Source organism: Adiantum capillus-veneris, chromosome 2, assembly GCF_014529385.1.
Source record: "Adiantum capillus-veneris isolate H3 chromosome 2, ASM1452938v2, whole genome shotgun sequence".
In the NCBI taxonomy this organism is placed as follows: Eukaryota; Viridiplantae; Streptophyta; class Polypodiopsida; order Polypodiales; family Pteridaceae; genus Adiantum; species Adiantum capillus-veneris.
In genome coordinates, this window is record NC_140932.1 from 116,870,131 (window position 1) to 116,882,939 (window position 12,809).

General features: G+C 46.6%; 1 protein-coding gene across 1 annotated transcript in view; it reads right to left on the reverse strand.

Moving 5' to 3' along the window:
• Positions 1 to 1,384: 1,384 nt before the first annotated feature.
• Positions 1,385 to 12,809, reverse strand: part of LOC147463449 (uncharacterized) — a 45,981-nt gene continuing 34,556 nt past the window's right edge. Inside the window, exon 2 of the mRNA XM_086488930.1 lies at positions 1,385 to 1,927. Coding sequence (XP_086345056.1) covers positions 1,663 to 1,927 — 265 coding nt within the window. The 3' untranslated portion in view covers positions 1,385 to 1,662. The remainder of the gene's footprint in view (positions 1,928 to 12,809) is intronic.

Below are 12,809 nucleotides of genomic sequence, written 5' to 3' on the forward strand. Positions count from 1 at the left end.
GTTCGAAAACCAAAGAGCATGATGCGTGCGCTATTCTTTGTGTGTGATAAAAGGACAAAAGAATATTAATTGTACATCCCCACGAGCACTCTTTCCTTTAGGGGCAAAAGCTTCTTGCACCATATGCTGAATAGCCAATTGGGATTTGCAAGCAAAAGGTTGAAACATTGATATTTTGCAGGCCAAGACATGTATGGGAATATCATGCAAATTGAGCCCACCACGTGATTTGGTCGAGCAAACCTTGTTGGCTAACAATAAGGGAACAAAATTACAAAAAAGGCTGCAGCCTTGTCCGGGATTCAGGAATTCACCTCCGAATTTGAAAGTGGGAAACCAACAAAATTTAGAGAAATTTAGTGTAAAAAACCTTCAAATGATATAGTCAATATGGAAAAATTCCCCACATGTAGGTTTTCGAAGTTTTTGAACAAAAGTTTACTTACAGCAATAAGTGCACTTGTGTCTCATTTGGACACACTATATTCAAATGATTATCATCCACAGGCAATTGCAAGCCATAGATATGATTTCCTTAGGGCTTCCCCAAACTTAAAAGGGAGATGTGAGGAGCCTCTGCTAGCTCTTTTAATCTGATTTGCAATACAATTTTCCTTGCTTTGGTCTCTACAGCTTATACTATTTCCTCCGTAAACATGCTCGTAACCTTTGGAAGAACTCATGCACATAAAAATTCAAAAGCTAACGCCAAATCCCTTGAAACAGAAGCCATGATTAATTGCCGAGTCACCCAGATTGAATTTAGCTTAAAAATGCTTGAACAGCATGCTTTGTCGGTGACTTAGGAAGACGTTAGAAGTGTTACATTCATGCTTCGCAAAACACTGAAAAAGCTTAGACCGCATTATCCGCTGAAGCCTGCAATGCAGACTCTCAACTTCGGTGCACTTATTATTAAAAAAAAACAATGCACTTCTAAAACTGTCCAAAACACTCCCAAAAGTGAGCTCACAAGAATAACAGTCCCTCATCAGTGGTATGAAAAAACTGCATTACCTCAAATTGGCTTAAAATTAGCTTTGCACTAGTGAGTCAAGAATAGACTGTCATGATTATAAAAAAGTCAAGCTGGCAGTTACTTCTAAGAATAATCTATAATGTCCAACTACAAAGAGACGTGAATCGACAAAAGAAAGCGTAGCCCTAATACTGTATCGATATTGAGGAAATTATGATAAACTGGATCAGGTTTTTCCTTGTGATGTCAAAAAGTAGATGAGACAAGTAGACCAACCGCAAATTGTTACATGCATGCATCTATCTCGCCTGTTTCAAGTGCTGACGGTCTAAAACAACACTCAAACCACACTTCAAATATGTGCACACGCACAAAATTTGACACAAGCCAAACGGAGTACGGATGTAAATAATAAACGCTCATTGCAAAACTATAATAATACTTTCTCAAAAATAAAAACTCCAAGACAAGACCTCTTATGCTTGCATATGAAGAAGTCTTATGGCACAGAGTCTCCAGATAGTATAGTGACACCACACAGAAAAAAAGTTATTGTGAGACTACTGCAACCATTATGTGCGACAGCCGTCTCACAATGGGTGAAAATAGTCCATCACTCAACATTCAACAAAACTGAGTTTACATGTAAGCAGAATGTGTCTTCACAAGCTTCTCAATTCTTACTAACGAAGGTAAGCAGGAATTTTGATTCGAACAAACAGCATGCTCATGGCATAAGAGATGGATATGAAGGAAACGCCTGCTCCTAGGAAGGAGAGGCGGACTGATTTAGCCCTGTTCTTGTCCACAGCAAGGTCAAGCAGAATGAAACCAAGACCACCCAGCAAGAACATGAAGCCTGATGACAGTCCCTCTATAATATACTGGCCATTCACACGTCCGGACAAGAACACCACTGGACGGACAGCTCCAGTAACAGGATCTTGCCTGCAACATTGTTACTTTTTACTTCACTCCACAAAAGAAGGTAAATCCTAAGGTGCACTTGCTGCAGCTTTATTTATGAGTCATTCACACCGAATTGATACTTTTGGAATGCTTTTACGCTTTGCTAATTCAACTTGAAGTCTTGAACATGAAAAAAAAACTCTCTCTCAGTCTTACTCTTTCTTATGGACCCTTGGAATGTCACGTGAGGAATCATTAATTCTAGTTTTTTAGATATCCTTCGTTGGCAGTACACACTGCAAACGTGTTTATGCTGAGACAATCCAGAGCTCGCAATGTTACATTTGAGAGATGATAACTATATTGCCGATCAATACTCTTTATCAACCTCTACTCGTTCCAAATAGAAATAACTTCCTTGTGCTAGGATGATCAAGGACTTGAAGTGATGCATGTGAAAGACAATTTGATTAATGAACACTATACTCTTTTACTTGCCTAAAATGAAAAAGGATGTGTACAATTATGTAACGAAGTGTTCCATTTGTCAACAAGTTAAGGTTCCTCATGGCAAGCAGTAAGGTCTCCTAATGCCTTTGCCGATTGTTGAGGACCTATTTGAGGACATCTTTGTCAAAGTTGACGATGCGGAAGCGTCCGAACCAAGCACAGAGAGAGAGAGAGAGAGAGAGAGAGAGAGAGAGAGAGAGAGAGAGAGAGAGAGAATAATGAACCAACCAACCAATGAATTGATAGATTGATGATTTTACAATGGGGGCAGTGCGTTGCATATATAGTCACCTAGGCAAATTGCCCTACCCAAGATTTTGAAAAATAAGTAAAATAAATACCTAAAGCCAAAATAAATATTGGGATCACATTGGGCAATTCACTGGAGATTCATCACTTTCGTAAGTGTGTATGCTTGTCCTCCTTGCAAGGCTAGTGTTACGCCACACGATGTGGCTAGACTACTTGTGCTCTGCTGTATCTGATCGTGATACACTATCCACTTCACATTTCTCACATGCTTTGTTTGAAATTTGGCGCACAACTTAATATTTCAAGCGCATTTCATCCACAATCTCACGATCAAACTAAGATCTACAATCAATTAGCTTTTGATGTTCTCAAAGCATATGCTCATGATCAACAATATTTGTCACTGTTTCAAGCCACACTAAATGACAAATTTTCTAGTGCTATTGATCGCACTCCTTATGTGGCTACATTTGGTGGTCTTTTTCAATCACTGTATTAGAATTTGTCACCTCTCCAGGCCATCCTCGCGGAACTGCTAGTGCCTTGGTTTCTCCCAGGGGTTGATCATGTTTTGTGGCTGTGTCCGGCCTATGTGATGTAGTTGTCTCATTTTCCGCATGTTCCTACCATGTGTTGCCACTGTCATAGATTGTACCCCTTGTGGTCCCAAGTCCTTGGTATTTTTCCTAGATTGCCAATACTGTTGATTTCCACCTACGGGCAATTTTTAGGTTTTTTAGCAGTGTTTTCCCATTTTCCCCTATTTTATGGGCCATGGGGTTTTACAATGAGGTAGGGCAATCTTTGGCCTTCTCCCTATATATAAAAGGGAAGAAGGGGGGAGGGGCCCGGGGGGGGCCTTTGGTCATTGTAGTAGTGCATCATCAGTAGCTTGCCAATGTTTTGGCTCTCCCTTTCTCTCTCTCCAACGTTTTTGCCAGATTTCCCTCCTCTCTGTTGTGCCTATGCATTTTTGCAAGTTCCCTTCCTACAGTGCCCTCTCTTGCCCTAGGCGACTCTCCATCTGCGCGTACACTCCAAATCTGGGAGATCACCGCGACGGGGTTGCTCTCAGAGGTTCCACATTTCTGTTGTCCACCCTCAGATCTGAGGGATTGTGCACCTGCTACCAATATTTTCAGCAATATCCGTTCATCTTCCGTTGCCACTTCTCACGTGGTATCATAGCTCCCGTGTAGAGATTCAGCTGCCACTTCACGTGTTTTTGCAGCGTGTCCGGTGCTTTTCTGACATTTTCAAAGATTGGTTAGCTTTTCATGCGTTTTTTCAGATTCAGATCTGGTATTGTCGCATCAAGTGCCAATTCTGGAGGGCATGGTAGGTTGTCTATTGGCTACAGTAAATTTCAGATTCAGAGAGGTCACTTTTGCTGGAGTATAGATCTGGATTTGAAGGCGAAGAAGTCGGTCAAAGGAGAGACAGTTTGCTGGCTGTCCATTTGTGTCTCAGATTTGGTACTTATTTAGAGCGGTTTTGTCATGTGCACATCTAACCCTATGTGCATGTGGGCAAGCTGTACTACTTACTTCTAGGGTTTAGGACAACATAGGAATGTTATTTAACCTGTGAGCCTGTTCACACGACGTGCATGTCCAGGCACTTAAGATTATTTGTATACCCTTTGATTGCACAAGAGCACTGCCGGTGTCTGCTAGGTGTAGGCACTGGGGAGTGTTTCCATTATAGGAATGTAGCATTAGTATCTGGCCTAGGTAGTTTCGCAGCATATGAAGCACCTCTTATTAATACTTAATTATTAATAATGACTTGTCCAGTATTATAAAGTCGCGGGGCTTCAATAAGGCTTCATTTGGCATTGCTCGACCCGGTACCCCCCTGGCCCCATATATAGGTGCCCAAGGGGAGGCAGGGCAATGCAAAGAAAACCCCACGACCCAGCAAGGAAAAAATATATGTAGGGCACCCCGACAAAAGACAAGCGGCCGGCCCAGAAGTGGGCGGCCGAACAATGCAGTGGGTGGCCAGCCCGGAGACATACTAGCCGTACATGTATGCCCTAGACCTGAGTGAAGCAACAGAGTGGTGTAAGTCTAACACCCCCTCTCAGCACCTGATGTTGAACAAACCGCCTAAAGCCGAAGATGTGAGGCAAATGATGAAGATGTTTGCTGCGATGTCTGCAGCAGTCTGGGTGTCACGACCGCCAAGAAATCTCAATGGAAAGATGTCAGCACGAGCAGTGTAGCAAACTGTTGTACTCCGCCGATACAGGGTGAAGATACTGAAGGTCCTCAACTGAGTGTGAAAACAACTCCTTGTCGTGAAAGAAGTGTCGATAGACCTACAAGTGTCCTTCCCAATAGGATCTGTGGTGTCTCTAGTCAAACCGTCTGGAGAAAATGGAGAAGCCCAGGAACCGTCATGAGAATGAATGGAAGCATGTCAATGAACGAACCTACAACCCAGTGTGGCCAGGTGGCTAAGCTGTGTAAAACTCCAGGAAGGCCAGATGTAGCAATCTACGTCGTAAACATCCTCCGAAACAAGAATAGCCAGACTAAGCAATCTGCACTATAGAAGCTATAATAAGCAACAGCAGTCACCGATAGACCACACGGACTACCACTGGATGGTGTCCTGTCAGTAGGTAGGGTAATCCAAGGTGAGGGAAAAGCCAAACTCTAACAGTCAGCGCTGTGAAGGGCCTCTGAGAAGAGGTGTAGTCAGACCAAGCTGTCTGCACCGTGATCATCCTGTATGAAGAAGGAAAGCCAGACGAAGAAGTCTGCATTGTGAAGAACCTTTGAAAAGAGGAAAGGCCAAACCAATCTGTCTGCGCCGTCTTGCGTTTATCTCCTGCCTTCAATCCACCAGTGTCAACCAAAACAGAATCCATGCCAACAACGTCCCAAACCACATCTCCGTGTGGCTCTCAATGTAAATGAGCTGGGAGTGGCCTACTGCCCAGGTCCGGGGATAAGTCTGTTGTAAGGTTACCAAGGGTGAGTGTAAGCAACTCTGAAGGTAGCAATCCGAATCATCAGGAGTGTAGAAGAGCAACTGCACTACCATTCAAGCCAAGCTCCGGGTGACTCCGGATGTAGTCGCGTAATGATGCCTGATCTCCCGCTTCTCGTGGGTAAACTCTCCAAGAGAGTCCAAAACACTGAAGTCCCACTCCCGTCTGTAGATCCAAGCAATGAACCTATTCAAGAAGAGACCCAAGATCCTCTCCCTAAGTCCATGTAGATGCTCCTGTGTAAGCAAGTGATCTTACGTGTCGAGGTCAAGTGGTAAGTGTCTGTCCACCCAAGATGGTGGTGTCTTCTCTCGGAATGTCCCAATCCCATATACCATGAGCATGGCCATATCTCGTGTGAACTCCTTTGATGAGTGCGTAGGTGTGTCCATAGCAAATCACAAGTCACCATCCCCTCTCGAGTGCACTCCCGCCGAATGATGGCTGGCATGAATGGATCTCCCAAGGATTGTACGCCCGTAGATAATCAAGCCGATGTCGAAGATACCCCCTCTCCATAGCAAACCACAAGTCACCACCCCCTCTGGAGTGCAGAACCGCCGAATGATGGCTGGAATGAATGGATCTCCCAAGGATCGTACGTGCGTAGATGATCAAGCCAATGTCGAAGATACCGTGTACTGCAGCAGTCACTGAGAGACCGCACAGACCATCACCGGATGGTGTCCTGCAAGAGGTAACTTCGTCCTCTGTGAAAAACACAAGCCAAGAGGCTGCTGTCCACCCAAAAACGCAACTGTGAGGTGATGAAAACGCTGCTGTCCAGCGAATTTTCAGCGATGCTCCCGGCATGGTCCGGAGCGGTGCAAAGGGTGTAGGGAGGGTTATCTCTGTGTGCACAGCCGTCGGAGGGCTGAAAACAGAGAAAAAACAGCAGTGGGGAATGGCTGAAAACTGAAGTGAACGAAGAGGATTCTCGCCGGCAAGGCACCGCATTCCAAGCTGGGTTGGAGAGAGAATTTGTAGAGGGTGTGGCCAACCGCTCCCCTCCTCTGCTGAAAACGCAGCAGCCTGCCAAAAACACAGCTGCTGGCTGAAAACGCAGATGTATCTACCCAAAAACGCAGGTGGAGGGAGGGGATTTCTGGCAAGGAAAGTGCCTGAAAAGGCTGGCGCTGGCTGCCAGGAGGTTGATCGCCATGTGGAAGAGCAAAAACGTAGGTGGAGAAGGGTTTCTCTGTGATGAAAAAACAGCATATCCCATCACTTGCCTGGCTGATGCAAAACGCTGGCTGATCTTCTTCTTGGGAGGGAGAACCTGATGCAGAAGGTGTTGCGCCCGGTCCCAGACCATGGAAAATTGGGCCTCTGATACCATGCGAGAGTGCGCGTGTGCGGAAGAGAGAGAGAGAGAGAGAGAGAGAGAGAGAGAGAGAGAAGAAGAAGAAGAAGAAGAGAATTTTAACTTCGTAGGAAACTATCCCAAGAGACCTTAAAGAGAAAGAGAGAGAGAGAGAGAGAGAGAGAGAGAGAGAGAGAGAAAGAGAGAGAGAAACACTAGTGTGTGGAAGAGGGGGCGATCAGCCCCACCAGAACAAGAGACCCTCAATACAATGTGCCAGATCGATCTGTGATTTGTGGAAGTGGGTACCCCCTGGCCCCATACATAGGTGCCCAAGGGGAGGTAGGGCAATGCATGAAAACCCCACAACCCAGCAAGGAAAAAATATATGTATGGCGCTCCGAGAAAAGACGGGCGACCGGCCCAAAAAGTGGCAGGCCAGACAATGCAATGGGCGGCCAACCCGGAGACATACTAGCCGTACAAGTATGCCCTAGACCTGAGTGAAGCAACAGAGTGGTGTAAGTCTTAACATTTTGATCCCTTTAGGGATGCCTTCCTTTCTAGATGCAGAAAGGAGAAGACACCTAATGATGTCCTAAAAAGGTTAAAAAAGATGAAGCAAGGGGATATGTTAGTAGAGGATTTTGCTCAACAGTTTAGGGGTATGATAGCACGATTAGTTGGGACAAATAGTGTCACAAACTGCTGACGTGTCAAAGCTTAAAGAATGGAGCCAACTTGCAGATGCTAGCCGAGGGGCCTAAACCCTAAGAAGAACAAGTAACAGAAGAAGTCCTACCAACTTATGGGGACCCCGTCCGATGGGGCCCCAAGTGACATAAAGGAAGTAAAATAAAGCAAGACCCACACACACACTTGCGCAAACTGATGACATGGCAGATTTTCAAAAATTGCGTTGGCATGATGACGTGGCAGCTTGTACGAATTTCCACGTTTTGCATTGGCTGATGACGTGGCAGGCTGTACGGATTTTCGTAAATTACGCTAGCAGCTTTTTGGCTTTGCTTTTGGACCAAAAGCTTTTGAGTTTTAAAGGCTTTTCACTATAATTGCTTTTTAGGCCAAGGGCCTTTAAATATGAGGTTAGGGCTCATTCTCTGGCATGCTTCCTAGAGAAGGTGCAGAGTCTGGAGTACCGGCTTGTATTGTGTTGATGCAATATAAAGAAATACCGAAAGGGGCGCCAAGGTTTGGGGCCAATACTCTCTGGGGTGGAATTCCGCCACTCCGTGTCACGTGTCGTCTCTCTCTCTCTCACTTCAGTTGTTATTGAAGTGCTAAAAGTCTGATCAGTCTATTCTTTTCTATTGGCACGTGGTGCCCGTCTTGTGACAGATAGACCAGCCTGGAAAACTCTGGTTGGTCATTTCCTCAAGGGTCTCATATTAGAAATTAAGGCAACAATTGTCACAAACGGGAGCGCATAACAATATAAAATATACTCAGATAAATGGAACTTATCAATGGACCTTCCAGATGGTTAATCAAACCAGTTCATCTCATAGAACAAAGTTCCAACTTGATCCTACTCTCATAATCACTCAAGAGTGATCGGTCTTGTTTGACCTATGCATATGTTGTGCGGAAAAAGCAAAACACGCTTTATGATTTCCTCAAAGATTGAACTTTGATCAAAGACTTCCCCTCTCGCTTAATGTTGAGGGCCTTCTGTTTTAAAGTCTTGGGAGGTGGAGTGAATAGGAATTCCTTACTCCAAAACTTTCTCCAGATAGCCATGTATCCTTCAAGGAGAGGTAAATTTGTTGTTTCTATGTTCAATGGTTCTTGTCGCACTATGGGGATTTGATTGTTCGTACACTAAAGTGTACACTTTCAGCGCATGGTTGACTCCACCATCTGCTGCAAAGTATCTTGCGGATATATTTGCATGCATCTACGAAGTTCGCGGAAAAGTCCTTCACTGAATTTCTTCCTCAAAGAGACTCAAGAATGGAGCCACCATTAAGAGAGTAAGCCAATACTTGTTTACAAAATCTGTAACTCGCTCGTGCTTCTATTGGGCAAACCAATCCTAATCTTCTTAGATGCCTTCCTCAAAGCGTAGAGGAAACAAATTTGTGGAAAAATTCAACCTTGAATTGAATGCAGGTCTTGTTTTGAATTCCTTGCAGAGCTTTGCTATACCACCAAGTACTCGTAATCCCTTGTGATGCTTGGTTACATGAATCATCTTCAATGCTTTTGAGAAATTACCGTTTGCGAAGGCAACTTCAAACTGTCGAATGAAAGCGATATCTTTGGAACCATCTTCTCTTGCGTGAAAGTAGCAAACTTGACTGGAATGTTCTGACGTCTAGAAACTTTATTTATATCCTTCTCAAAATGGCCGGATTTCGAGAAAGAAGTATCTCTAGGAGCGTGCTTACTACTACTAACCTCCCCCCTGCTGCGCCATCGCTGCCCCCCTCCCTCCTCCTCGCAGCCCCCGCCCTCACCTGTCCTTGCGCGCGGCAGCCCACCCCGCCCCCCCCCCCCCCCCCCCCGTCTTCGGATAGTGCTCGGCGCGCTCGGTTGCAGAGTCTTTTCTCCGTCCGCTTCTTCGCCATAGCAGTAGACACAGATGGAGGCTCCAGCTCCGCCACAGAGGGACTCGTCCAAAGCCCCCTCGCCCGACCCCGTTGAGCCCACCATTTGACTTGCTCTTTCACCGGCAGAGCAAGCGACCTAGCCGCAGAGGTAGAGCGCTTGCAGGTGAATTCTGTCCTCTGCAAGATTCTCAGCACCCGACCTAACAGAGGAGAGCTGTGTGACCTTCTCCAGCCCGTCTTCTCGCAGAGGTGGGCAAGATCTTGGACGTACAGATACTCGGACGAGGTTACTATCAGATCGAGTTTGAGACCTCCGAGATGGCGTCCAAGGTCATCGCCATTAGTCCATTGACCATCCGAGCAGCACGAGCCCACTTTCGACAATGGAGACATGGTTTCGACCCTACTTCGGATGTTCTACTAGAGGAGGCAGACATCCCCATCTCTGTCTGCTTTCCGGGTTTAAGGAGGGAGTACTTACCACTTTTGTCCAGGATAGGCTCAGCCATTGGGACTGTCCTAGAGACACCTCGCACGGCAGCCTCAGTAGCAGTTGCCAAGGCGGCTTGCATTCCCTCAATTCGCGTTTTGGTCAGACACACTCACACGCTCCCGAAGGTCATTCTTCTGTCTCGGGTGAGTGGGGGTTGGTTTAGACAGAGTGTGGAGTATTCGGGCCTCCCGAACCAGTGCTTCATTTGTCGACAGATGGGCCATCTTGCGAAGGCCTGTCCACGGAGGAGGCCTCGACCTACACCACAGACTCAGCCCTAGCCTGCAAGGGCTGGCCAGCAGCCACAAACAGAGACAGTGCACACATGCAGGGCCACCCTCTCAGCCTGGGGCTCCAACGGAGGAAGGATGGCAGCAGGTCTGTGGTCGACGACGACAGGCGCCACAGCAACAGCCTATGTCACGAGGACGTGGCAGTTATTAACCATGTCACAGAGATGTGGCAACTGCTAACCTTGGTTGTTGGTTTCTTTCCAATGGGGTTTATTTTATTTGTTTAAGACCCTCTTTTTGAAGTAGCAAACGGTCGGACATTGTATGGCCAATGTGAACGGTAGATTCACCCGTAGACGGGAAGTGGTCGGCACTGGAATTCGTATGGTAAGAGGATGTCTAGGCTTAGAGCAAGATCATATAGGTCCCCCCGTCGCACTTAGCAAGTTGGTGGATACTAGGAAGTGAACTCAATTAAGGCGTAAAGTCAAGGTGGAACTACCAACAAAAAGTATCCGACAGTTGGGCCACATTGCACTTTTGGATGCGGTCCCAATGAGGATAGATGGTCAGAAGACCAGTGGGAGCCCAACGGAAGCATCTCCTAAAATTTAGGGAACTGCTATTTTGGGCCGTGAAATGTGTTCGCGTCATTACCTCCGGTATGACTAGGGGAACACTTTATAACTCTGCCGCGAAGTCAACTAACGCGTCGGTTGGGATATTTTTAAGCGGGGAACCCGAAACGGGAAAATGCTTGTAAATGCGCCAAGTGTCACATTTTCAGGGACTTGCCTCTTCCAGAAAAATGGGCGCTGAATTTTTAAGCTGGGATGAGCCTCATTTGCAACCTGTCACAGGTTAAGAGCTATGGAGTGCTTTCTTTCCCTCTCATGTACAGTGTGGTGCTAGGAGTGATGCCCTGCACACTACACACTGCTCTCTCTCTCCCCTACGTGCAGTTATGTGATGCCCCACAAGAGGGCTATTCATTTGACTGATGTACAGTTGTGTGGGTTCATGCTTTTGTGCTGAGGCAAGAGCCTCCTTGAGCAGGAACAGGGGTAGCTAACTGCTGCTCCAAAGCAGGCACTGGTGAGGGTCATAACCTCACCGTACAGGTGCAAAATCAGCGCTGTGTATGCGCTGTAAATTCACTGTTTTTCAGCCATACGGACGCCAGGACCATTGGGAATCGTGCCCCACTGGCAAAGGACAGTTAGGGGACTGTTTGGGGCTGAAAAAAAGGCCAAAAACCAGTAAATACAGCGTGCTGAATTTACTGTTTTTGGACAGGAATCAGAGGGTATACGACAGTGCAAGCGAGTTCCAGCAGGGGAATTGGTTTCGCGCAAGTTTTGGGGCTGTTATGCTGCCGAAATTTGGCCAAATCAAATGGTATCTAGGTGGATACACGTGAAGGATTCCCAGGACCTTACCTTGTAATTTACCCTCCTAGAGAATAAAGAAATACCGAAAGGGGCGCCAATTTTGGGACCTACAGGTTGTCGGCGTCTGCTCGGAGCATTCTAGCTTCCGAGCTGTGTGTGTGATTAAGTGTTAATTCCCATTACAGGTTCTCTTTGCAAAGTGCTCAGTGTGTGTGTATAAAGTAAAGAATTACGGGTGAAAGCCAACGCCTACCGCCCTACGGGCCGGTTTCATGGTTCCATTGCCGGGATATCAATCACTTTTTCCTCAAAGAGTGAGCCTGGATTGTTTAGGGTAAAGACACACAGTGCAAGAACACGGGGATTACACTATGGCCGACAAGGGGAAGGGAATTATGGAAGAGGGTTCCTCTCCAAAGGACAGGCAGGAGATTCCTATGGTTTTTGAGATTGGCGAGAGCTCACGGCCACGTCAATCTGTACCTCCTGTCAACGTGAATGTCCCTCCAGTAGTACAGGGCTTTATGACAGGGCAACTTGAGGATGATGCGTTTAAGACTCGGTTAGTTGCCGCGGTGAATGTCTTTTCGCAGCTGGTACAGAATCCGAGGTTTATGGAATTCTTGCAAGTGCCACCAGTGCAACAGCAAAATAGGCAACCTACGCCGCGTACGGAGCTTGTTGAAGCTCAAGCCCAGGTACTTCATGAGGCGCAGGAGGAAAGGGAACACTTGCATGTTGCGGAGTCGGGGGCTCCAAAGCAGGTTCCTCCCGTGCTTGAACAGGTGGCTAGAACGCCTATTCCACAAGTTATGCCAGTTCAGCCCGCCACCTTTCAGAGCCAGCATGCTGTCTTGAATGGACAGGGAGCTGGATACCGGGCTATACACTCAATTTTTCCACCACCCACGGTACATCCTGGGTATTTCGGGGGTGGATCAGTGTTCCAAAGTATGGCTGGTTATGCGTCTGGAAGTCGGCCGTACATGCCAGGAACAGTGTTTGGAGGTATGCAAGGCATCATGCCAAACCCCATGTATGGTACTATCGGCATGCAGCAAGGTTTCCACGGCAACCAGGGCCAGTTTGGGGTGCCACAGGGTCATTTTGGCATGGCTGGTTTTTCTGGACAGCAGCCAGATATCGCACCTCTGACGCAAAATGT